The sequence below is a fragment of the Peromyscus maniculatus genome, chromosome 15, assembly GCF_049852395.1.
Source record: "Peromyscus maniculatus bairdii isolate BWxNUB_F1_BW_parent chromosome 15, HU_Pman_BW_mat_3.1, whole genome shotgun sequence".
In the NCBI taxonomy this organism is placed as follows: domain Eukaryota; kingdom Metazoa; phylum Chordata; class Mammalia; order Rodentia; family Cricetidae; genus Peromyscus; species Peromyscus maniculatus.
The window spans coordinates 77,664,749-77,692,088 of record NC_134866.1 but is presented as its reverse complement, the minus strand read 5'-3'; the positions used below and the strand labels follow the sequence as shown (position 1 = coordinate 77,692,088).

At 42.0% G+C, this 27,340-nt stretch overlaps 1 protein-coding gene across 4 annotated transcripts in view; it reads left to right on the top strand.

Annotated features, from left to right (window-relative positions):
- Positions 1 to 10,230: 10,230 nt before the first annotated feature.
- Fcho2 (FCH and mu domain containing endocytic adaptor 2) overlaps positions 10,231 to 27,340 on the top strand; it is a 112,417-nt gene continuing 95,307 nt past the window's right edge. The window contains exons 1-2 of one of the 4 annotated variants that reach the window (XM_076552113.1): positions 10,231 to 10,461; positions 24,678 to 24,769. In XM_076552113.1, coding sequence (XP_076408228.1) covers positions 10,429 to 10,461; positions 24,678 to 24,769 — 125 coding nt within the window. In that variant the 5' untranslated portion in view covers positions 10,231 to 10,428. Of the gene's footprint in view, positions 10,462 to 19,012; positions 19,035 to 24,677; positions 24,770 to 27,340 lie in introns of those variants that run through there. The other 3 variants (XM_076552114.1, XM_076552111.1, XM_076552112.1) reach the window with 3 other exon arrangements.

Sequence of the window (27,340 nt, the reverse complement as noted above, 5' to 3'; positions counted from 1 at the left end):
GAATAGTAGACTACTACTAAAATTGAGGATAAAATATTAAATAATAATTTTTACATAATTGATAACAGCCAAATTGTCATTGAAGTAAAAAAATCAAAATGAAAAAAATCTTTTTGTTTGTTTTTAGTGTTCAGAACTGAACCCAGGGTTTTGTGCATGCTTGGCAAGCTCTACCACTGAGCTACATCCCTAGCCCAGGAAAACATTTTCATTTTAGTTTATTTTCATCATATATCATATACTCATCACCTCACTAGTGATACTTACATTTTCATATCAAGCATCCAAACCAGACTCATATGTTTGGTTACAGCACTAACCTTTAACCCCAGGGCTACCACCATTTTCTTTTTTTAACATCCGGGTAAAATTTCCCCTTTAAGGCCGGGCAGTGGTGGCGCACGCCTTTAATCCCAGCACTCGGGAGGCAGAGCCAGGTGGATCTCTGTGAGTTCGAGGCCAGCCTGGGCTACCAAGTGAGTCCCAGGAAAGGCGCAAAGCTACACAGAGAAACTCTGTCTCGAAAAACCAAAAAAAAAAAAAAAATTTCCCCTTTAAATGTTAAAGCTCATCTGTTTCTAACTTTGTAGTACATTGACACAAAGCAAAACTTAGAAGACACAAGAGTCAATCTCCTTTTTTAGACTGTGTAGCCCACTGTGAGACTGGGTCTCACTGTGTGTGTAGCTCTGGCTACTGTGGAACTCACTGTGTAGGCCAGGCTGGTTTTGAACTTACAGAGAGCCATCCATCTGCTTCTGCCTCTTGAGTGCTGGGATTAAAGGCCTGTCACACCCCACCTGACAAAGACTTCAAAGAATTTTTTAATTATGTATATATGTGGAGTCCAGAAGAGTGCATCAGATCTGGAGCAGGAGTTATGAGGTGCTATGAGCCACTTGCTGTGTGTGCTGGGAACCACACCCCAGTCCTCTGGAAGAGCAGCACACACTCTTAACCACAAGCCATCTCTCCAGCCCCTCGTGTAGTCCTGGCTGTCCTAGAACTCACTCTGTAGCCCAGGCTGGCCTCGAACTCACAGAGATCTGCCTGCCTTTGTCTCCCTACTGCTGGGATTAAAGGTGTGCGCCACCGCACTCGGCCTGCCATGGTTTTCCTACTGAAGATGTGACGCTTCTTGAATCTAGTGGTGTGCTGGGGATGTTTAACGCCCTGCCATCATGTACTCCTATAACCCATGTTTCACATCACAGCAAGATGGACCTTCTAAGCATTCGGTCATGACATTCCTTTACTGAAAACCCTCTGATGACCAAGGCTCTTAGAGCCTTATCAGAAGGGTTCTTCCAGGCCCTCGGTCCTCCAGCCCCGGCCTTATTCTCTGCCTCAATCGCTCTCACTTACACTTACACTTGCTTTTCTGCCTGGCAGGTTCTTACAGACCCCCACAAACTCTCTCCTCCTCTCTCTTCCTACAGGTCCACATGGATACACTCTCTGAAACAGCTCCCTTGTTCCCTGTTCTTAACAGTGTTAACTGCTCTCATCGACGTGTTGATTACAATGCAGGTACCATTCTCAGGGTTTTACACGTTTTGATTCATTATAGCAACTCTTTGAAGTAGGTACTATGATCCTTACTTTACAGCTGAGCAACTTGAGTCAGACACGTGGTTAAGCAATCCTCCTAAGGTCAGAGAGCTCGTAAATGGCAGCCTGGCTATTAACCCGGGCAGTTTCGTTTTAGATCCGTTCCGATATGGTCCCTCATTTGTCCTTTAAAAAACAAAACAAAGCAAAAGCTTATTATTGCAACGAAGGGGGCTAAACTGAGGTCCTCACATATACTAGGCATGTGCTCTACCACTGACCCCATTACAAAGCCCCCCAACCCCCCCCCACACCCCCACACCCTTTTGGAGGCAGGTCTGCACTAGGGAGACAGAGGCAGGCAGATCTCTGAGTTCGGGGTCAACCTGCTCTGCAGAGAGAGTTCCAGGACAGCCAGGGCTACACAGAAACCCTGTCTTTTAAAACAAAACAAAACAACAACAAAAAAGGAAGGAAGGAAGGAAGGAAGGAAGGAAGGAAGGAAGGAAGGAAGGAAGGAAAGAAGGAAGGAAGGAAAAGAAAAAGGGTGCACAACATTCCTGGCCTACATTACTTTTTATTTGAAAATTATATATTTATCATAGATGTACAGTGTGGAAAGACTAACATGCATTATCTCACATACTTATTTTCATGTGTGTAGTAAGAATAATTAAAATCTATTCCTGGGTTTGGGAGTTGTAGCACACTTGCTTAACATGAGCTAGGCTCTGAGTTAGATCCTCAGCCCTGAAAACAAAAGGTTCAGTGATTTTGAAAAGTACAATATATTGTTATCAACTGTATCCACCCTGTATGGACTATTTCACTACAACACTATACTGCTGTTTCAACATCTGCTTATGTTTTAACGTTGTACTTATCTATCAGCCTCCTGGGCATCTACTCACAGACATTATACCGTGTATTCTCTTGTCTAGTCCTTCTGGCTGTAAGAACTCATAACAGGATTCATCTGTTCTCTTCACACACCCAAGATAGGCCAACACACAACAGGGACGTAAGAAATGTTTGTGGAATGAATGGGCAGCTGGGGCTGCAGGTTCTTATCGTCCAGCCCAAATATGGAAGCCAGGCACAAAGTGAAAAGTTCTAGTTGTTGCATTTTTTTTTTTAAATTATTTTTATTTCATGTTCATTGGTGTTTTGCCTGCATGTGTCAGTTACCCTGGAACTGGAGTTACAGACAGTTGGGAGCTGTCATGTGGGTGCTGAGGATTGAACTCTGGTCCTCTGGAAGAGCAGCCAGTGCTCTTTATCACTCAGCCCTGAGGTGTTGCATTTTGTTGTTGTTGTTGTTGTTTATCGAGACAGGGTCTTGCTGTGTAGCTTTGGAGCCTTTCCTGTAACTTGCTTTGTAGACCAGGCTGGCCTCGAACTCACAGAGATCCACCTGCCTCTGCCTCCCGAGGGCTGGGATTGAAGGCATGCGGCGCCGCTGGCGCAGCCGCCGCCGCCGCCGCCACCACCACCACCCGGCTCATGTTGCCTTTTTAAGGAGAGAAGAAACAAGAACACTCGCTTCCCCATTAACAGACACACAGGAACACTGGTCAAATGCACATACCTGCAAGGCAAGAGCAAAAAAGATGTTATAAACAAAGGATACGGCTCTTGTCTCAGCTCTAGACTACTCCACCGAAAGGCTGCATCCAACCATCAGTCGCATGCAGAGAAAAGAAACAGAAGGGACATATAGCAAGAATAATGTTTCAGTGACATTCTTTTCTTGGAAGGCATATTTGAAGACAACTTTGAATAAAGGGAAGAAATGTTTTTAGCTGGCATGTGGGAGGTAAGAATAAAAAAAAACCAAAAAAAACAACAACCTATATTTATGGGCCTAAATGGGGAAGAAAGAAGGAAAAAAAAAAAACAGTTGGTGACAGTTCTTGAAACACAGTAAAGAAAAAAATGTATATAAAGGCAGATGTCATCTAATAGGATTTTAAACCAGGACCCAAAATGTCAATGTCATTTCCTTACTTTTCATGGTGTGTGTGTGTGTGTGTGTGTGTGTGTGTGCGCGCGTGTGCACATACATGCTCGATAGATGCTCTTGACACTAAGCTAAGTAACCCTCGGCTTACTTCCCGCATTTGAATCTAGTCTGATTGACTTTGTGTACCCACCCCCACCCCCCTACCCCCCCACCCCCCCACTCCCCCACCCTCCCACCCCCACCCCCGCCAAAGGGTTCTGTAGACAATGTGGGGTTGTCCTTAAGGGTTCTGATGGGCAGCGGTAGACACATTTATGGGCTGACTTGATTTTCTGTTTCCTCCTACCTATAAAAAGGCTTTTTCTATTTCCTTCCTCAGTGCTTTGGACTGAACCCCTCACCCCCACTTCCCAGCCTTACCCATGTTAAGCATATGCTTTACCATGGAGCTGCATCTTCGACCCAGAGGGCCCAGTTTTTAATACAATGTCCTCAACCCAGAGGGACCAGGTTTTTTTTTTTTAAATTTTATTTTATTTTATTTTACAATACCATTCAGTTCTACATATCAGCCACGGGTTCCCCTATTCTCCTCCCTCCGGGACCAGTTTTTAATACAATAGCCAGATGTCCTGTTTAGGGTGGGTCAGCCCTATCTTTTTATTAGACTTTGAGTTTTTGAACAATTACACTTTAGAGCTGACAGTAAGGAGACAAAAAAAAACTTTTTAAACAGGATGTTGTAAATAAATGTCTTTAAAATTTTATGGGATCTTTATTAACATTTATATCCACATCATATCAAATCATATCATACCTACATTTAGGGAGAAGGAAGCCAAAGAAAAGATCTATTTATGGAGGTAATGTAAAAACTGGTGAACACAGACCCCACCAGTTTAAAACACACACACACACACACCCCGAAAGCCAGAAATTAAAATCCTGGCTACATGTTTGACTTTCTCCTTAATGCTCCCTCTTTCAGCATGTCTTGTGCTCAAGGACTCACTTCCCTCAGTAACACTTTGCGTTCATGTTGGAGAAGTAGGGGGCAGGGCAGAGGTCAACCTTGGGTGTCCTTCCTTGGGCCACGCCGGTGCTGGGATTATAAACTACAGCGTCGAACATGGCTCTTTGTGTGTGGGTTCTGGGGATCAAAGTGTGGTCCTGTGTTCCGACAGCAGGCGTTCACTGACAGGACCACCTTCCCAGCCCGTTCCATTCCTTCTGCACGTGGCTACGTTTACCATAGCTTCCCCCCCCACCCCCCGGCCCCATTTACTTGTTTTGAGACCTTAGACAACTCTTCATTTCCTGGAGCATATTTTCTCAGTACAGGAAGCATCTGAAGTGACATGCCAATATGAATTCTTGCCTCTCCCAAGGAAGGAACTACACGTGAAGATACCCCCAGGGAGGTGCACACGTTTACAGACAGTATTCTAGTGGTGTTTACCTCAAGCAAATCATTAAAACACGAATACACAATTTTCATACTGAAACTTAAGTTGTACGCCAAAGGTCTTCTTCTTTTGTGGGTAGAAATTTGGGTTATAATACTGAGGAAAATGGGTCTGTGGAGATAAAGGCAAAGAAACTCCAGGAGAAGGAGGGAGGGAGGAGAGATAGAGTGTGTAAGTTCATGTGTCTGCATATAAACCCATTTTCTTCCTAAACTGCCTCCTAATTCAAAAGGCCAGATAGAAACAAATGAAGGAAAACAGGACATCTATACCACGAACTAATTCAGTTCCATGAGACCTGCATTAATCCCTTCCAAAGGTAGTGCCCCGAAGGCCTGATTATTTCCATTAGGCCCACTTCTTAAAGCTTCAAGTATCTTAACCTCACCATCCTGGAGACTAAGCCTTCCGACGTGAACTCACCGGACAGGACCCGTATCCAAGCCATACCAACCAGACTCAGATCCCTGTCCAGGCTCCAGAGGAATCTTTAAGGACAACCACATCTCCTTCCCCCATTCATAGTTCAGCCAACAGTGCCTCTTGCTTGGGTTACAGTAGCCGAATTCCTAGTGTGGTTCACTCAGCTAGGGAGCTAGCCAGCCATGGAAAGCCACTCTGGCCTCCACTATTCATGGATCCCCCTCCAGTCCACTGTGCTAAAAGCCGATAACCATAGTGAACCCAGGACAATTTCTTGTCACTCCTTTATAAGAGAAAAAGGAAGGAGGAAAGACTGATTTCTGTGAGCGCACCCTTTTGAAACAGTGAACTCCTCTGCAATTCGGTTATTCACTGAACACGCATGCGTTGTTACCACCTGTGCGCCAGGTCCACACACCTTACCGAAACTTTCATAGTCTCCACCATGTTGGATTGTGACTTTCTTTTATCATACAAATGCTCAATAAGTAGCTCCTGGGGGCTGGAGAGGTGGCTCAGAGGTTAAGAGCACTGGCTGCTCTTCCAAAGGTTCTGAGTTCAATTCTCAGCAACCACATGGTGGCTCACAACCATCTATAATGAGATCTGGTGCCCTCTTATGGCCTGCAGGCATACTGTATACATAATAAATAAATAATTAAAAAAAAATAAGTAGCTCCTGAAGGGAAGGGCCAGTGAAGGCATTATTAAAGAACACCAGGCCCAATTAAAGAACATCAGGCCCAGTTACTTTAAACAAAGAGAACAGGAATTGCTCTTTACTTTGGATATTGTCATTATACTAAAATAAAATGAAGTATTTAGCAATTATTCGTCTAAACATTGTTTCCATTTTTCTATCTTATTCTTATCTTTGTCCCTTTTTTGAGTATTTGTAATTTTAATGTACTTACCATACCATCTTCCGCCTTCCCCCCTACCATTTATGACAAACCCTTAGGAAAGTCTTTACGCTCTTATTGCCTTTGCGACTCTAATTTCGCTCGTAGTTTTGAAAGTTCTGTTGGGTTCTCTGTGGCCACTAGCGGTATAAACCCCTGAGCCTGTCGGGTGTTTTATGCTTCTTCCACAGACAGCAAGGTATGGGAGCCCTTGGGGGAAAACACATCTCATTCTAGAGGAAGAGATGAGGCCACCTCTAATGGCTGCCAGTCCCGAGTGCCCCGGAGAGAGAAGTGTGCCTGGCCGCGTGATCAGAACCAAGGCGGCTGTGCAGGGGGCGGCGTTCAGTTCTCTTCAGCCGTTGGAGCCGCTCGTTTCTACCTCTCAGCCCTCAGGGTGCAGCCTGCCTGGCTACCATCTGCTAAATCTTTGCTTTTTCTGTTTTGCATAAAGCCTTTGCTTTCAATATGCTTGTTCTTGAGTAGGGAAAGAGAGAGAGAGAGAGTTGAGAATTCCAGATTTCGGAGATGGGTCTTTTCCTCTCCTGCTCTTTTCCCTCTTGTTATTGTTGAGTACCGAGAAAGATTCCTGCACCGGCCACAGGACGCTGCCTCGTGAGGGGACTAGCAGGGAATGGGTCCACATGAGCTTTTCCTGTGGCACTCTCATCTGAGGAGTTAGTGAACTATATTTATAAAATTACACAGAAAACAAATGGGGAAATGTTGCTTTACCCTATGGCCACTCCTCTGAAAGGAAACTAGTTCTCAACATGGTTATGAGGAAACAGACCTTGCAACTAAATGTTGACTAATGTGCTTTGAGCTGTAAGCCGGATGGGAAGGTCATATGCATACCACGGAATGCAAAAGTGGACGTGTTCTATTGCCTCATGGAACAGGCCTTTGAACTTGGACATAAGCCACATTTTATAAACCCAAGTTCTGGACTGATTTCATGTAAATTTTCCCTTCTCCCATTTGCTACCACTCATTAAGTTATGAGTTAACAGCCCAGGAATGCTTTGGGCTCTAATGTCTATGCTTGGGTAAGAATTTAATGGGGAACAACAGCCTCTCCCCAGAAACCAGCATGTTTATGGCAGGTGTAGTGAAAAATCTTAAGTGGAAGGTAAAATCTCATGAGGATGCCTCAAAATGGAGGCTCAAAAGTCGGGCCCCTTCCCCAAAGGAGACCTCCCGATAAAGCATATCTTCAACACTTTTTTCAGTTTTACCTTAGTTTTACTAAAACTGGTACTCTGGAAGAAGGATGACCGAGCCCGTAAGATTTTGTTTCAAAATATTTAAACTAAGGTGAAAAGTTCAGCCAGGCAGAACTTCATACTTTTATAAGGTATGGGATTAGCATCAATTACAGAGCAAGTGTAAAAGAATGGAGTCGCTGCCTAGCCAAGGACTCAGCCACCTTGACATGTTTATGACAGCTTTAATGATTCATTTAGTCACCAAACATTAACTGAGTAACTGTCAGGTGACTGGTATCAGGTGGCAGGAAGAGCTGTATATTGTTGTTAGACCTGCTGGCTTTTAATAATAATTTCAAAGTCTATTTGGGTTTAAAATAAAAGAAAAGGCTAAGTGTGTAGATCAATAGTACTTTAAGGCATGCGAGTGAGCTACCCACTCAGGGCCTTAACTTTGCTCGAGATTCTGTGCATCCCTGAGAATGTCACTGAAAGGACAGAAGGTGACTGATGCCACCCACATTGTTCTTATATTATGCCATCTTTACTGAAATTCAGCCACCTTAATCACTGTTTATAAAGGTCTCCAACTTAAATGCCAGGTAATTACAAAACAATGAACCTTATGAACTTGAGACAGACAGAGGGGTATTTACTTTGCCTTCACGGCAGACATCCTTGATATCGATGAGACCAGCGTTAAGAACAAGACGGTGGCCTGGGTAGCAGCCACAGCTATTGTGAGCACTCAGCTAAATAGTTGTAACCGCAAATTAGAACGTCAAGAAAAGGCAAATCTGTGCTTGACACTACTGGGAAACAACACTTTTTGTTGTGCAAGAACCCACCGCCTTTAAACTGAGAGGAAGGGTTTGGCAAGTTACCCTCCCGTTCTGAAAGCTCTCCAGCGGCTCACATCTGCCTGGACTCCAAAGCTGCCTGCTTCTCATGTGGGTAGCCGTTCCACACCTCCCGCAAATTTTCATCCTGTTTGCAGATTACCTTTTAGTTTGAGGACAGAGGGGAGAAGACACAGTTTTGTTGGGACCCGAATAGTGTTGGTCATGGGAGAGACTTATGGTTGGGGGTCAGTGTTTACCTTTAGATCACCATTAACAAAGTCTCCTGTGTAGGTTTTCTTGTGTGTGTGTGTGTGTGTGTGTGTGTGTGTGTGTGTGTGTGTGCGCATGTGTGTGTTTCTCTTTCTGTGTCTTTCTGTCTGACACACACACACACACACACACACACACACACACACACACACACACGGTCATTTAATGCCTAGAACTCAGGCGCCCTTCTTCCATCTAAGGGGGTAGCACCAAGTGATATTAGGAACTGGATGTCAGCCTCTTTTGCAGGATGCACTTTCTTACTCCTTTTGGCAGGATTTTCTTACATATTCAGCATCAAGGATAATCTAACTAGACCGATGGCTAGATGGTTTACAGAACTAAACCAAATATTTATTTTAAAGAAACAGAAGAGTTAACATATACAAAAAAAAAAAATTGCAGAGTTGGCTCAGTGGTGAGGAGCAGGACTGATCTTGCAGAGGATTCCGATCAATTCCATCATCCATCTGGTGGCTTATAACTGTATGTTATCTTCAGTTCCAGGGGATCCCACAACCTCTTCTGGCCTCAATGGCTACCAGGCACAAAACATGGAGTGCACACGTAACAAGCAGACAAAACACTCCTACACATAAATCTTCTAAAGTAGCATATGAAACCAGCATTTCCCACCATCCAACCACAAACATCATGGCCAGTCTCGTTTCATCTTACCGTAGTCTTTTGCCTCACTGCTATGAAATACTTTAGAGCAGATCATAGATGTCTTATCATAACATGAATATTTATGGAGGATATCCATTATCATCCATATGAAAGGCAATGCAAGGTTTTTACTTTCAGGGAGGAAAATAATTTCCCATGAAGAAAGTGTTATCTTGTTCATGTTTGAAAACAAGATCTTAGGAGGCGCGGTGTGCATATTGTAGTTAAAACTACACTAAATTATTTGTGGAGCTTGGCTTCAAACTTGTAGATTTTTGACCTGGCTTAATGAACTTGAGACCTCTCAAGTTTTTGCTTTGGGAAAGCAAGGCATGCAAAAGGGATTTAGTTGCTCCATTAGGCCGAGGCATGTTAAAACTTGTGTCTTTTCCCTGAGTGTACAAGTTGGTAAGATTACCGTGGGCTTTGTGAACAAGCCCGGAACAGGGTCGCGGTTCGGGTCACGCCTGCTCTCGGCAGGCGGTCCAGGCTGGCTGGCTCCCTTGTGACCTGCAGCAGCAGTGCCTGAGTCTTGCCGGCGACACTGGGCGTTTCCTCCCTTTCCGGCCTTGGGGAGTTTTGTTTTGGATCTGACTTCCCAGTCAAGGAAAGGCTCCCTGTTGACCAAAGGTTTCCCAGTCTCCTCGGGGTGGCCAGCGGCCAAGTTTCCTTACTCCCAGCCTGCCAAGCCCTGGGTCTTGCTGGAGATCCTCGAAGGCCGGGCCGCTGGACTCACGAGTGGGCGGGGCCTCCTTCGCTCCGCCCCCTTCTCCCCGTTTCCCCCCCCCCCCCCGCCCCGGGCCTATGGGTCGCCCGGCTCCCGCCAGCCTGGGCGCCTCGCAGAGACTTTTAAGTTCTGCGCATTCCCAGCGAACGCTCGGACCCGGCCGGGCCGCGCGCACGCGCACTCGGGGCGGCGGGGCCCGGGAGCTCGACCCGCGGCCGCGGCGGCGGCCGCTAGGTGGCGCATGCGCCCTAGAGGGCGGCGGGCGGTCTCTGGGAAGAAGGCGGCGGCGGCGGCGGTGGCGAGAGGCGGGGGCGCCGTGGAGGCCGGTCCGTGTTTACACAGCGGCGGGCGGGTGCGGACGCGGAACCCGGCGCGGCGGCGGCGGCGGCGGCGGCGGCGGCGGCACGATGGTCATGGCGCATTTCGTGGAGAATTTCTGGGTGAGCGGAGGGTTGTTGGGAAACGCCGCGGGCTTCGGCTTCTCCCCCTCGGCCTTTGCGTGCGCGGCGGGCGGCGGCGGCGGCTCTGGAAGCGGCCGAGCGAGAGAGAGACCGCGGCCCGGGGACCGGCCGGCCGAGTTCCCGCGGGGCCGAGGCTCTCCGGTCACCGGGTCCTCCGGACTGGCAGCTGCGCGGGGCCCGGGAGCCGCGCCGGGGAGTCCCGAGGGCCCGCGGCGCCGGGCGGGGACAAAGCGCCGACGGGGCGTGCGCGGCGTCGGGCTCGAGAGCCGGGCGCCCTGCGGGTCTGCTTCCCGCGGCGCAGGCCCGGAGCCCCGCGCGGAGTCCGTGCGCGGTCGGGCGGGCCGGCGGGCGATCGGGCGGGCGATCGGGCGGGCTGGGCACTTCCTCCGGGCCGCGCGGCTCGCTCGGCTCGTGGGGCTGCGCCCAGGACTTTGCCTCCGGGCCTGCTCACAAAGCCCGTGGAAGTTGGATCTCAGGGACCTTCCTCGTTCTCCCCGCACTCCCCTGGTCTGCCTGCGGAGTGCTGGCGGCGTGCACTTACTGTTTGCCCGAGAATGGCAAGTACAGGAAAGTAACGTGTTTACTTAGGCATCTTGGCCGGACTTGGTTTTTATGGTCCGACAATTGCACATACCACCGCAGTTTCTGTTTGGTAAGGTGTAGAAGTGTTGAAAGGCGTCAGCTTCCAGTCACGCCAGCCACTGCTATCTCAGATTCTTAATTCTGTCTCAAGCATGGGCTTGCTCAGTAATACAATCACTTCATAGTTACTTGTTTCGAATGATAACTCTTTCCCCACAAACATCTGTACGCCGTGGTGTTTTTTTAAAAGAGCGGTTTTTATTGAGGTTCCTTTTTCATGTGTACAGTGCATGCATTTAAAGTGCATTTTGCGAAGAGTTCCTCATTGTTTTGTGCAGACATCACCACAGTCAATTTTAGAACAATTTCATAACCTCAGGAAGAATCCTGTACGTGTTAGCAAGTCACTCCCAGTTTGCCCCTTGCCCCAGCCCCTGAGCAACTGATCTTTCTGCTTCTACAGATCTGTCTCTTCTGGACCCAGCATATAATGGTGCTCTTATGACAGCATTATTTCACTTACTATAATATTTTTCAAAGGTAATCCACGAGATAGTACATTTTAGTATTCTATTCCTTTTTGTGGCCAAATAATATTCCTTTCCACATTTTCTTTATCCATTCATTGGTGGTGGATGTTTGGTACCCATCATAACTATTCTTTGTTTATTATGAGTAATACTGCTGTGAACAGTTTTATGCACGTTTGTCAGAGCACGCGTTTTCATTTTTTTTTTTTTTTGGGAGTGGAATTTACTGGGTCATATGATTAACTGTGTTTGCACTTGATTAGCCAAAGGGCCAAGAAGTAGATAGTAACTGTATTACTAGTTCAGTCAACTGTTAGACTGTTCGTCAGAGAGGTTGCCACGGTGTCCAAATGCACAGCAGTGTCTCGGGTATATGCTCACCAACACATCTTTTGTGGTATAGTATGATGATGGTGGACATTAAGTATCATCTTGTGTTTTTGATTGGCGTTTTTCTGTGGCTAAGGATGTTGAACCTTTTTTTCTTCTTCTTACTGCCTATTTTAAGTATTTTTCTTTGGATAATTGTGTAGATCCATTGCCATTTTTAAAAATTGAATTATCTTTATTGCCTTTTTGTTATTATTGAATTCTTTTTATCTTCTGGATTCCCCCACATCCCCAGGCTCATGCACTTGCTCGAGCACTTGCCCACTTTTTAAAGACAGTTTTCTGGTTTTCTGATCCTCCTGCCTCTGCCTACCAAATGCTGGGAATATAGATGTCTGCCATTTCTATCAGCTCTGGGTGCACATTTCTTTTTTGTTTTTTTGAGATGCGTCTATTTAAATAGCCCTGGCTGTTCTGGAATTCACTATGGAGACAAGGTTGGTCTTGAACTCAGATCGCCTGCCTCTGCCTCCCAGGTGGTGGGGATTAAAGGCTTGACTACCATTCCCGACCCTTAGATGCACCTACTTACCTTCTTTCCACCTTCCTCCCTTTCTTTATTTTTTAACGCAGTGTACAAGCTTTATTCAACAAAAGCAACAGGTAAAGTAAAACAGACACTTATCAAAAAAAAAAAAAACTACAAGAAAATTTATCTTTAACAATTTAACCTACTTGCAGTTGCATTGAACTCTTGCTATGAAAAACACAGCTCATGCACAGGTATGGATGAAAGATATGTGCATTTTTCAAGTATTCACTGAATATTACCTTATAAGCACATATACATTAAATTTGAAAAAGATTAGGTGATCCCCAGGTGTACTTTTTGTTTTGTTTTGTTTTGCTTTTTTTTTTTTTTTTTTTTTTTTGGAAGAGGTCCTCTAAAGAGAAGAATATGTGGTTCTGGCTCATGAGTCATGTAGTGAACTCATTCTACATTCTATTGGACACTCAGTCTCCACTCCTCTTCAGATGAGTTTTTGGTACTTGTGTGGAGAGTTCTCTGGGTAACATTGACTGCCAGGACCCGTAGTGCTTGTCAAAGTACTTGCCTGAGTAGTAGATCTGCTTGTTGGCCATCCTGCTTGTGGAGGAGAAAACCAGGTACAAGGAGCTCCACCACCGCCTAAGGTCATTGCAACGACTCAAAAGTAGGTGGTGTGGAAATACCTTTTCCATTCTGAAGACTGTCTTTTTATTTTATTGGTAACATCAGTCCAGTTTTTAATTTTGATGAAATCTTGGTGAAGTCCACTTTTGTGTCACCTCGGCTTTTGTTATCCGAAGAGGCTTTTGGGTAACCTAACTTAGTCCTGTTTTCTTATAAGGTTTCGTAGTTTAAGCTCCTTATTTCTTTCTGTGATCCATTTGAACTTAATCCTGTGTGTTCAAAGAAAGAGTCCAGCTTCATTCTTGGCAAGTATATGTTTATTTGTTCCAGCATCTTTTTTTCTTTTTTTTCAAGTCTTCTTTCCTCATTGGGTTTTGGTGGCATCTTTTTCAGATATCACTTTACGATGAATATGTGAGTTTATTTTTGGATTCTCAGTTTTATTCTATTGTCTACTTTGTGCCAGCTGCTGCTATAATGTTTCATACAGCTTTGTATAAGGAGTCAGAAAGCAGGAAATAAGTCCTAAAGTTCTTTTCTTTTTTAAAAGAAGGTTTTGGTCATTCTGGGGGTTCCTTCCATTTCCATAGGAATTTTAGGATTACTCCATACACTTTAGTGGAAATTTAGAACACTGTTACAAAGATGGGGATTGATGTTCTTAGGCCAGGTGAGAATGCTGGTTAAGACCTGTCTCCAGGCTTGATCCCCAAGACTTGTGTAGTAGGAGGAGAAAGACTCCACAGCTGCCCTCTGTTTGCCTTGGCAGATAGGCATCCCCACACCCCCAGGGAGGCAAATGGAATTTGAAAAGAATAGCTTTCCTTTTGTTGTTGTTGTTTTGTTTTTCAAGACAGGGTTTCTCTGTGTAGCCCTAGCTGTCCTGGAACTCACTCTGTAGACCAAGCTGGCCTTGAACTCACAGAGATCCACCTGCTTCTGCCTCCCGAGTGCTGGAATAAAGTCCCCACCACTGTCTGGCTAAGAAAAGCTTTTTTAAAGAATGGTTTGTGGGCTGGAGAGTTGGCTCAGCAGTTATGAGCACTGGCTAGCCTTCCAGAGGACCTGGGTTCAATTCCCAGCACCCAAATGTCAACTCACCACTGTCTGTAACTCCAGTTCCCTCACACAGACATATATGCAGGCAAAACACCAATGCACATAAGATAAAAATACATATTTAAAAAACATGCTAATATTTTTAAGTTTATTAACAATTCCAAATTGTCTCCTACTGTTTCAGAGTTTTTCTGTCAGTTGGACATTAGTGTGCCTTGTTTTTGCCTGTTTTAGAGAATGCCTTTCTGGATATTTTTGTACATGTTTTTCATGCTTCTTGTCTGACCGCCTTAATAGAGGAACACAAATAATTGGAATACCTGAAATCTAACTTCTGTTTCAGTCTTTGTCTTCATTTCTATTATTAGGAACAAATAGTCAAATAGACTAAAAATAGGTTGCCTTTATTTCCCATTGTGGAATTGGGGCTGAAAATTCTAAATTAGAGCAGTAAAGGCTCCCAGAGGAGGCAGAAGGACCTAGGAGAGCCTAGGTGTTACCTAAGCAGCTCGCTGGAAGGGTCTCAGTTCTCTGTGTTAAACATCTTGCAATTTACATAGTCCAGGGTCATTTGTGAAGTAATTCCTTAAAGTAGAGAATTTAATATTTATTCCCTCCAGTATTTAGAGTGGTAAGAAAATCAAACTTGTCAAAGTTCAAAACATATTGTATGTGGAAAACGCATGCATGCATACACACACACACACACACACACACACACACACGTAGAATCAATTCAAAAAAACTGGTCAACATGAGGTAATGGAAAACTTTGAAGTTTAAGTTTCTAACCAAACAACCTGTGAATGGTATTCTCCCTACATCTATAAAGACAGACCTTTTACTGTGGCGTTTTGTTAGAGGAAAGCTTGACTCATTGAAACACGTTTCAAGCTCTGTTGAAAGCAGCACATCCTCCCTTTTTCTTTATAGTTTTTCCTAACTGAAACTGCTAAATTAAAAATTCCTTAATACTGTACTTTACAGAAAAAAACATGCTCGAGACTTCCTACATAACAGATGTTTTGTTGCTGATAAGTCTGTTGCCATAAAGCATAGTGCTAGTTGATAATCAAGCTGAAAATATTTTTCCTGTGAAAAGTAATCCACATCATTACTCTTAATATGTAAAAACAAATGTTAGCGTTTTTTAGCAGATCACGTAACTTTAAAAGGGTGCTGTCCAGTATTTCACTGTCTCTTAGGTTGCATCTTGCTCAGGGAGAGTTAAGTACTGCTTTATAATACTGAGATTATCTGTAAAAACACTCTACTATAATCATTAAAATGACTGTTTTTGTATAAACCTAGATTATTCATCAATAAAAACATTAAAGGAAGTAATTCCACAAATAATAATTACGGGAAAATAAGCATGACAGACTTGTATTTAATACATTATAAATATCATTTTACACAATAAACCTAGTCTCTGTAACATGCCACATATTCCTTAGTGTATGTTACTTTATAATAAACAATAAACATAATGTTTTGAATTAGGAAACTTTCTCTAGAGAGTGACTCATTCAACAGCAAACATTGACAGATAAGTGGCCTTAGGTGCTTTGATCCCAAAGCTGTCCCCTTTTAGTCTTTCTGTGTAACCCTTACACAGTCTCATTTCATTCACTGTCTCATTGGCATCATCAGACTTTAGTCTTGAATTGAATTGGAGCACTTGGTTATCCACTCTGATCTGCAGTTAATATGGATAAATATGGGAGGATTAAAATGCTTCTAGAAAAATCTGTACTAGTCTATTCATTGGACTTTGGAGTGTAAACCTTTATTATATTTTTGTTTGTCAAATTTAAATCTACTATTGCAGATGAGAGATGAATACATTTTGGGTTTTTTTTTTATTCCAGTTAAAAATTAAAAAATTATGTAACTTTAGAAAAGTTTGATATGGGCTGGAGAAATGTCTCAGTGGTTAAGAGCACTGGCTGCTCTTCCTTCCAGAGGACCCAGGTTCAATTCCCAGCACCCAAATGGCAACTCATAACTGCCTGTGACTCCAGTTTCAGGGGATCCAACACCTTCACACAGACATACATGCAGGCAAAACACAAATGTGTATGAAATGAAAATAAATAAATTATTTAAAAAAAGAAAAGTTTGATATGACTGTGGAAACCTAAAATAGAAGCTTGTCTTCTTATTACTTCAAAGTTATAAATATTGTAGTTTGGTATTCTTGCTTAGAATATGATCCCATCAAATGATGTACTAAAATTAAATACTATACATATGTGGACATATATGTAGAAATAAGTAGTTTTTTTTTTTTTAAAAACTCTTTGGGGGCCTGCAACCTAGCCCCCAAATAAATACATGGAGACTTATTCTTATGAATGCCTGTCCTTGGCTTGTTTCTAGCCAGCTTTTCTAACTTAAATTATCCTGTTTCACTTTTAACTACATTTGCCTCTGGTCTGTTTACCTTTTTTAAATTCTTTTATCTTTCCTTCTTACTCAATGGCTGGCTGTATGGCTGGGTGATTGGCCCGTGGTGTCCTCCTCTCCGTCTCCTTTTCTCGTTTCTTGCTCTCCTCTTTAGATTTCTCCTTCTGTTTGTTCTCTCTGCCCACCAGTCCCACCTGTTTCTCTTGCCTAGCTATTGGCAGTTCAGCTCTCTATTAGACCATCAGGTGTTGTAGGCAGGCACAGTAACACAGCTTCACAGAGTTAAACAAATGCAACATAAAAGAATGCAACACATCTTTGCATCATTAAACAAATGTGCCACAGCATAAATGAATGTAACACATCTTTTTTTCTCCCAAATATTCTTCTCATTTATTTACATGTACATGTATGTATGTTTTTTTTTTTTTTTTTTTTTTTTTTTTTTTTTTTTTTTTTGGTTTTTCCGAGACAGGGTTTCTCTGCGTAGCTTTGTGCCTTTCCTGGAGCTCACTAGGTAGCCCAGGCTGGCCTTGAACTCACAGAGATCCGCCTGGCTCTGCCTCCCGAGTGCTGGGATTAAAGGCGTGCGCCACCAACGCCCGGCACATGTATGTATGTTTATATATGTCTGTGTATCTGAGGTTAGGGCCATCCTCTGGAGCTGGAGTTACAAGCATTTGTAAGCTACCTGATGTGGGTGCTGGGAATTGAACTCAGGTCCTCTGTAAGAACAATACATGTTCTCAACAAGTGAGCTATCTCTCCAGTCCTGAATGTAACATATCTTAAACTAATATTCCATAACAGAAGTGTTTACTGTGTACTAACAAACTTGCAAATTATTTTATATCTGTTGATACATAAAAGGTACAAAAAAAGACTAAAATATAAAATCTCCCCTTTTCTCCAGCCGTTATGTTCCCCCCAAACACAGTCACTTATGACTTTTTATCATTCCAAAGAACCTGTGCACATACAAGCATATGCATACACAAAGTGACGTGTGTTAGTGGATGACTGTTTAAGTAGTTAGCCATACCCAAGTTGTTATCACTGCAACAAATAGAATATTCAGCTACAGATTCAGTTGACTTAGCTCCATTAGGCTTGATCAGTAGACATTCTAAAATTACAGTATTTCTAAGAAAGACTTATGTTTTGCATTGTCTGTGTACTATGTTTATGCAGTGCCCACAGAGATCAGAAGAAGGTGTCAGGTAATCACTGTGGGAATTGGAATTCGAACCCAGGTCCTCTGTAAAAACAGCCAGTGCTCTTAACTGCTGAGCTATCTCTTCAGCCCCGTATTTTGTTTTTGAGATAGGATCTCACTTTTTTTTTTTTTGTTTAGGCTCACTTTAAAATAAGACAAAACAAATTAAAGAAAACAAACCTGATTCTGTGGCCCAGACTGTACACAAATTCATAATCCTTTTGCCTCAGCCCCTGAGTGATAGGATTACAGGCATGTGACACGCTGACTTTTTAAAAATTAAATTTTAAAATGCACTGAATTTTATCGTGAGGTGCTTAGAATTTTGAAAAGAGTATTTTATTTTGTATTTTTGCTTAATCTCAGGAGAAATTGGAAGTGAAAAATTGATGTGGTTTAGTCTGCTTATTTTTAATTCAGAGGGAGGACTTTTAGAACACTGGCATTAGGCAGGATACAGTTTTAATATGTGACTTAATTTCTGGTCTGTAGTCTTACTGTGCAACCCTGGCTGGTCTAGAACATGCAGATCCTGGAGTGCAGGATTAAAAACCTGTGCCACTGTGCCCAGTCTAAACTTTTTAATTAGAAACTTCAAAGTTACTTTGCTTGTTTACTCTGTTTTAGACTAGAAGAAGCCTGAACATTTTCAGTGACTTGATTTTATAGTGTATCTTTTTAGCTAAATTTCAGTTTAATTGATAATGCCAGTCCATATGCATAATAAAGTCTTATTTTCACTAAACTGAATGTGGAATAATACATGTCAAACTATTAACTGCAGTCTTGGGAAATGTGTTTTCCTTTTAAAGGCTTGTATGATTCTAAGAATGTCTTTTTTGGGTCTGTCAAATGCCAGACAAGCACTCTGCCGGTAAGCTACCCCTCCAACTTGATTTAAATACCTGCTTTGATTGGTATTTTTTTGTTTTTCTTTTTATGTTTTGTTTTGTTTTTGAGACAGGGTCTTGCTTTGTAGCTCTTTTGCTGGCCTGGAACTCATCCAGATCCCCCAGCCTTCCAGAATGCTGGGATTAAAGGCATTGCTGTCCCAGCCCTTAGATTGGGCTTTAATAAACTGTGATTTCTCCCAGGACATGATCAGTAAACAATGAATGAGAGTACTACCTCTGTGAAATGCTTTGAGATTGGCAGATCGAGATCCCATCTGTGATCTGAGGATAACGCTTGCCTAGCATGCACAGTGAAAAATCTTAACTTCATCATAACTGTCTTTCTCAGACCAGGAATGGTAAGCTGCTCAGTTAAGAATGACAGTTTCTGCCAAGGATGGATGGATGGATGGATGGGTGGGTGGGTGGATTCATCTATTTTTTTATCTATCCATCTATCCATCCATTCATCTGTCTGTCTGTCTGTCTAGACACAGGGTCTCTTTATATAGCCCTGGCTGTCCTGGAACTTGTTATATAGGCCAGACTGGCCTCAATTGAGTATGAAGGGTAAGTTGAAGTTGAATTCTAGCTATAGGTCTACCCTTGAGAACTATGGAGAGGAAATACATTTATAAAAAATTTACTTTGTTCTTTAAAAACAACTTCTTGAAGTATACATTTTTGCATGTGTGTCTGCATTATTTTTTTTTTTATTATTATTTTTTTTTTCCTAGTAGAAGTATGTCTGCTTTTTGAGACAGGGTCTCATGTTGCCCACCCAGGCTGGCCTTCAACTCAGGATGTTTATAATTCAGGATGACCTAGAACTTATGAGTCCCCTGCCTCCACCTTCTGAGTGTTAGTATTTATAGGCATTTGCCATCATGCCCAGTTTATGTGATGTTGGGGATTGAACCTAATGCTGGTGCATGCTAGACAAGCACTTTGCCAGCTGAACTGCGTCTCCAGCTCCCTAGGGTGAGTTTTATTGTTAAGTAATCACTAAAGTGACAATTCTTACAGAGCTCTTGAGTAGTACTCAGAAGGCCCTCTAGTTGACTGACCAGTTCCATACAACCCTCCCCAAGAAATAATAAAAATGTAAGGAAAAGTGCACTTCAGGAGGTTTTGGTAATGTAGGTGTGTGACTGTGCTGGGTAGTTGTCGCTGTCAACTCTGCACAGCCTGGAGTCATCTGGGAAGAGGGAGTCTCAGTTGAGGAAGTACCCGTCAGATTGTCTTGATTGATAAGAGAGCTAGCTGATGTGCCTGGTGGTGGCACACATCTTTAATCTCAGCACTCCTGAGGCAGAGGCAGATGGATCTCTGTGAGTTCGAGGCCAGCCTGGTCTACAGAGTGAGTTCCAGGACAGTTAGGGCTGTTGCACAGAGAAACCCTATCTCAAAAAACAAACAACAGAAAAAAAACCCAACCAACCAACCAACCAATAAATAATAATAAATAACTAAAGAGTTAACTGAGCATGAGCAAAGAGCCAGCCAGTAAGCAGTGTTTCTCTGTGGTTCTGCTTCAGTTCCTACCTGACTTCAGTCTCAGTGGACTGTGACCTGAAATAAACCTTTCTCCTTCAGTCGCTTTTGGTCATGGTGTTTATCATTAGCAACAGAGAGCAAACTAGAGCAGCAGCCATCCTCTCGGATAGTTCAGAACATTTCCATCCTCTCAAAAGGAAACCTTTACACATTTTCATTCACCACGTTGCCCCCAAGCATATCTGCCTCTTTCTGTATTGGCCTCCCTACCCTAGGCTTTGCTGTGAATGAAGTCCTGATGTAAGTGTGTGGTCTGTGATCAGCCTCTTTCACCTACCTGGATATTTTCCTTTCTTCTTTTTTGTCTTTGTGAGACAGGGTCTCTACAGAGTCCTGGCTGTCCTGGAACTTGCTATTGTAGACCAGAACTTGCTACTGTAGGTGGGCCTGGACATCCACCTGCCTTTGCCTCTGGAGTGCTGGAATTAAAAGTGCATGGAATTAACCATGCCCAGCTGTTACCATAATATTTTCAAAGTTCACCAATGCTGTAGAATCTGTCACTGTTTCTTTCCTTTTATGGCCCAATCATCATCTGTCATATGGATATATTGCATTTTTAGTGTATTTCATAGATAGACATTTGGATTGCTTCTACCTTTTAGCTATTTTGAATATTGCTGCTATAAATGTACATGCAAAATTTCTTTGTGGACATAAGCATTTACATAACTCATAAGTGTGATTCACATTAAATAAGCCTGCTGAAAATGAGCTTACCAATGATGAGTGAATACCTACTTTTAAAATTTAGCCACTTGGAAATGGATTTATTTGTGGGGACGAAAATGGATTGCTCTGAAAATTGGTTGGTTCTCCAAAATGGATGGTGAAATGTATGTGTGTGTTTACTACACTGTTATCTCTTACCAGGCCAATACAGTAACTTTGTTTGTTGAGACGGGGTTTCTTTTGGTTTTTTGAGACAGGGTTTCTGTGTAACCCTGGTTGTCCTAGAACTCTTCTGTAGACCAGGCTGGCCCCAAGCTCAGGTATCTGCCTGCCTCTGCCTCCCAAGTGCTGAGATTAAAGGCGTGTGCCACCATGCCCAGCTATGCAGTAACTTTTTGATAGAGTGAAAATAAGACCTATGTTCTTTGTTAGACGTCTCAACTTTGAAGGTTCTTTTGAAAAGCATGCTTGCATATATATGTATGTCCTGTACATATTGACCCATTTGAACTATTTAAATTTTGTTTGGTTTCTAACGAAGTGAAGTTCATGATAAAAAATAACTGTATTAATAGGTTTGTGAAATTAAAAATTTGTATTAAACTGATAGCTAGAGTTGTCTGGAGCAATCCTTTTTTTTTTTTTTTTTTTAAGACGGTCTCACTGTGTAGCTCTGGCTGGCCTGAAATTCACTATATAGACTAGGCTGTCCTCGAACTTGCAGAGATGGACCTGTCTCTGCCTCCCAGTGTGGGGACTAAAGCCATGTGCCATCACATTTAACAGCACTACATTTTTTGATATGAGTAAATTAGTGAATTTCCAAGTAGGATGAAATAGTAAACGCAAGGTTTTGTTCTTAGTGCTTTTTAAGGTCCTTATGGCATTAGTGTCTACCCTAAGGGAAGAAGTAGGAAGAACTGATCTGAAGGTAGTATTGCTGTGTTACATAGATACTAGTAAACGAACCTCACCTCATTGTTCCATTGGGACTTCCTAAGTCAGATATCGGTCTTTCCCAAATAAGTAGCTTGCTCTTCAAGAGCGTATGTGTTGTGTAAGGTGCATTTAGGTGAGTGTGTAGGTCTGTGTGCCTGTGTGCATTCAGAGGCGGGGGTGGGGTGGGGTGGGGTGGGTGGGTGGGTGGGTGGGAGCTCCGGGCAGGGTCCTTGGGTGTCTTGCTCTACTGCTCTCCTCCTGTCTTGATATGGGGCATCTTGCTGAACCAGAAACTTACATTTTGGGTAGGCTGGCCAGCAGCTCTGGGATTCGTTTTCTTTGTCCCCCAGTGCTGGGGTTATGTACATGTGCAGGCTTTCTGGTTTTTTGCGTGGGTGTTGGAGATTCAAACTTAGGTCGTGCAGAGCAAGTGCTTTTACCCACTAAGCCATCAATCCCTCTGGCCCACTTCAGGGGCTTTTCATCTGGAACATAGATTCTGAATGTAACTCAGCTTTTTATTTCATTTTATTTGCTTATTTTTAAGACAGTTTCATTATATATCCCAGGTTGGCTCTGGAGTAGAGACCCTTCTGCTCCAGCCTCCCCACTAGTGGGGATGCAAGCCATTACCATCACACCTGGGTCAGTTTTGTTTGTTTGTCTTTGTGACAACTAGATCAAGTCCCAGGGCTTTCTGCATATTAGGCAAGAGCTCTACCCATGAGCATTGCCTTGATTAATGTTTAGGTGCTGTATTGTTCAGGGGCTTACCAGATGGTCTCCAAGTTCTTGTTCCCTTTACAGCATGAGAGGTATTGTTATTTTCCTTGTGAGTCTGGTAAATATTTATCATAATAATCTGTATATTTGTTTGTAGTAGTCCTTTTCTTCCACCCCTGATTTGTCTTTTAAATATGTGTGCGTGCACACACACATACCCACACACACACACACGTTTGGAGTAGGGGGCTAGAGATTGAACCAAGAGTCTTGTACCCTCCACTGAGCTTACACCTCCTGGCTATCCTTATGAATATTTATAATGTACATTGAGGACTTGGTAACTTAAATTGTATTATGTGCCAATAAGAACCTTGGGGCATGAGATCCTCACACTTGGGTTTTTGTGGTTTTGTATTACAATAATTATATCTCTGTTTATTTAAAGGTTTCCAACTCAATTATAAGCTGGTGGGTAGTTTTGTCATGCACATGTAGTTTGTGCGTTATATTCAAGTGATGGAATCCCTTGGAAAATTTAGATCCTTTGCTTTTTGTCTGTTGCTTCTATATCTACATGACGATATTGTTTTTGCTTATTACAGGCTAATAATGTTAATGGTTAGCTGAAAGAATATTCTCATTTTGACTGGAAAAATGGCTTGAAAAACAACATAAGTTAAAAAAAACCCCACAAAAATCTAAGTTAGTTAATAACATTCTTAAATATGAAAACCTGTTGAAACCCAATGGAAATGTTGGATTCATAAGAAGCTATAATTTTATATTTTCCTCATAGATAAAAATGGATATTGAAAATATATTGTTTTATGTAACATCTTCATTTGTTGTATGTGTGGCAAAGTACTTGATGTTTACAAGCTAAGAGTTATTGGAGATTACTTCAGCTTGATTGAAGTTCCTGTTTCCTGTTTTTGGTGGACTGTTGAAAACAGATTTCCGATCCTGTGATACTTGCTTATAGTATTGCTTTTATATCCAACAAATATATTTCATTCTTCATTTTATTTTCATTTAAGAAAATTAAAAACTTATGCCATAAATATGGGAGTTGTTAGTCATGGTCTTTATTTTACAGGTTAAATGGACGTTTTAGGTATTTCCTTTGTGATGATTTAATAATGTAGAACTTATAGGGTTACATAGCATAAAGATTTTCAAGAATTATATATTTGTATAATTCTATTACTATTCCATCAGTTGGAGATAAAGCAATAGCCTGTTATCTTTCTTTAAATTTTTATTTATGGAAATAAAAATCTTGGGATTAGAGAGATGGCTCAGTGGTTAAGAGCACTGACTGCTTCTAGAAGACCCAGGTTTAATTCCCTGCATCCACATGGCAGCTCACAACTGTCTGTAATTCCAGTTCCAGGGGATCTGACACCCTCACACAGACATACATGCAGGAAAAACAGTGCACATAAAAGAAATCATTTAAAAAATTATGCTTTTTTTCAAGTTAAGTTTATTGAAAAATTAAATAGGAATTACAAAGTGTTTTGTGAGGTTCAGAGCTTATGTCATTATTATGCTGTTTGGACTCAAAAGTCAGGATGTATCTTACTTCATTTTTTTTTTTTTTTGGCAAGGTCTCATTGTAGTTCTGCCTAACTTAGAACTTTAAAATATGTAGACCGAGCTGGCCTTGAACTCATAGAGATCCAACTTCCTCTACCTTCCAGTGCTGGGATTAAAGGTGTGCATCACCATGCTGAGCTAGGATTTAGTTATTTGAAAGCATGAACTCTTGAGATAAATGATCCAGAATCTCTTGATAGGTATAGTGGGGTTTTGTGATGTATTTTAAAAGATCCAAGTTTATATTTCCTAAACTATGATGTGTGTTTCTTAAAGTTTTAGGATTAATTTCATTGATTGTACACTTTTGCATGTTTATAGAATTTGTGTATAGTAAATTATAAATGTTATCAAAGGTATGGAATTGCCTTGATACTATGTAATCATTTAACAGTTGTTAGCTTAGGGAAAAATGGCTTCCAGAACATAGGAGTTGTATTATAATTAATGTAGCATTATTGTACTTTCACATTTTTTATGTCTGTTTTTGTTTATGTCTTGAATTTCAGGGGGAAAAAAATAATGGCTTTGATGTTCTCTACCATAATATGAAACATGGACAGATATCAACTAAAGAACTAGCAGACTTTGTTAGAGAAAGGTATGTATTTTTAGAAGTGGTTTAAGAACTTACCAATTTAAATTTTAGAATATAAATAATTGTAAAATTTTTAGTTGGATTTGAATAATTAATGTTCATTTTTTAAAAACATAATATTTGAAAGGAGTGTTTTACAAACTTTTATCATGTCTACATGGAGAGCTGATAATGGCTCAAAGTGGCATTGTTTGAAGGCCCAGGTTGCAAATTATTCCTTTATTTTATTTTTTTTTTAACAGAGCTGAGGACTGAACCCAGGGCCTCGCGCTTGCTAGGCAAGCGCTCTACCACTGAGCTAAATCCCCAACCCCAAATTATTCCTTTATAATAGCTATACATTTTGCATTGAATGTGTTATCAAAATAAATATAATAAAACAAGATTTTTTTAAAAACATATTTTCTTTTTTTAAATATTTATTTATTACATATAAAGTGTTCTGCATTTATGCCTGCATGACAGAAGAGGGAGCCAGATCTCATTACAGACGGTTGTGAGCCACCATGTGGTTGCTGGGAATTGAACTCAGGACCTCTGGAAGAGCAGCCAGTGCTCTTAACCACTGAGCCATCTCTCCAGCCCTAAAATATGATTTTATAGGATGAAACATTGCCATTTCTTTAAGCAAATAAGCTAAAAAAAATTTGAAAAGACTCTCCCAAACTCAATTTAGTTGCACATTATAATTTTTATTAAAAAGTCTTGTGGTTTTGAATACTATAAATTTTATTTATAAAATGTAATTTTCTTTCAACTTTTAGAATATAATAGTCTATTTAAAAGTTATTGGAAGTTAAATATAATTTGACAGTGACAAAACTACTTGGGCTCTCTAACACCCCTTTTATTTTTTTAAATTTTTATTTATTTATTTGTTTGTTTTTGGAGACAAAGTCTCACTGTGTAGCTCTGGCTAGTCCAGAACTCACTATGCAGACCAGGTTGGCATAGTGGAACTCAATTCTGCCTGCCCCTGCCACCTGAGTGCTGGAATTTTAGACCTTCGGGAGAGAAGACCTTGCCCTCCCACCCCACCCCTCATATCCAAAGTCTGAATTAGCTCAGGCTGGCCTTGAATTCTCAGTGTAGATGACCTCGATACTGCGTCAGCCACCCCAGTGCTTGACTGCAGGCATGTCCTACCACATCTGCTTGTTTGTGCTATTTCTTAGCACTGTTTTGTGACGAGCTCTACTGCTTTTTTTGTTTTTGTAATTTGTTGTTTTTGTTTGTTTGGTTAGTTTTTTCATATGAGCACATTTAAAATCTTTAGATTAGATAGGAAATTTTTGCCTTAACTATTCTGTTCATTTATTCTTGACAACATAGCTGTCTCATGTCTGCTTCGTGCCCAGCACTTGCTTGCATTCTGAAAATACAGTTGCAAATATACATCTTCTTTCATGGAGTTTATGGGAACGGGGGGGGGGGGGGGGGAGAGCGGGGGGGGGGTATGAATGATTCTATGTGGAACTAGTTCCTCTGCTTTCCACCTTTCTCCTGGAGAGGGCCTCTCACATACTTGGAACTCTGGGTAAAGGCTGTCCTCCTGGCCTCTGCACCAGCATCAGCAGGAATACAAGAAGGCACAGTATCTCTGACTCATCTCCTGGACTCCTCTTACCCAGTACTTTTCACAGCTGTCACTAGATACTGAGACTTTTGTATATGTCAGTCACAGGGATTCTAGTTCTTGTGGGGTGATTTCTTTACCTGGAATGCAGTCCCTTCTGATTCTGTGGACAGTGGGGCAACCTCTCCTCCATACTTTGTTTGATATTTGACTCTTTGTTTTTTTTTTTTTTTGGTTTTTCGAGACAGGGTTTCTCTGTGTAGCTTTGCGCCTTTCCTGGAACTCACTTGGTAGCCCAGGCTGGCCTCGAACTCAAAGAGATCCACCTGGCTCTGCCTCCTGAGTGCTGGGATTAAAGGCATGCGCCACCACCGCCCGGCTGTTTTGTTTTTTTAAAGGCAGAGTTTCTCTGTGTATCCCTAACTGTCCTGGAACTCACTGTAGAGCAGGCTGGTCTCGAACTCATGCCTGTCTCTGCCTCCCATGTGCTGGGATTAAAGATACATACGCCATACCAGGCTTGACTCTTCTTAATTGGAAGTGCTCGATGGTGGGGATTTCTTTCCTTTTCTTTGTGTGTTCTCTGGTTCCTCTGTTTATTAAAGCATTTGGCACTGAGTAAGCCCTTAGTAAAGGATGAATCTGCAATTTCATTATCTTGATTCTGTTTATTTGTATTGTTGCTTGAATGCCAGAAGTTGCTCGTAACTAGTTTATCTGCATTGATTCTTTTTCTTTTTAAGACAGGGTTTCTCTGTGTATCTTTGGAGCCTGTCCTGGATCTCGCTTTGTAGACCAGGCTGGCCTGGAACTCACAGAGATCGCCTGCCTCTGCCTCCCGAGTGCTGGGATTAAAGGTGTGTGCCACAACCGGCATTGATTCTTGTTCTATAAATCATTCACTGTGTTGTAGCTAGAAGGTTTTTTGTTTGTTTGTTTGTATTTGTTCTATTTTTGAGCTACAGACTGGCTTGATGTCTTGTTGAAACCATTTCCCA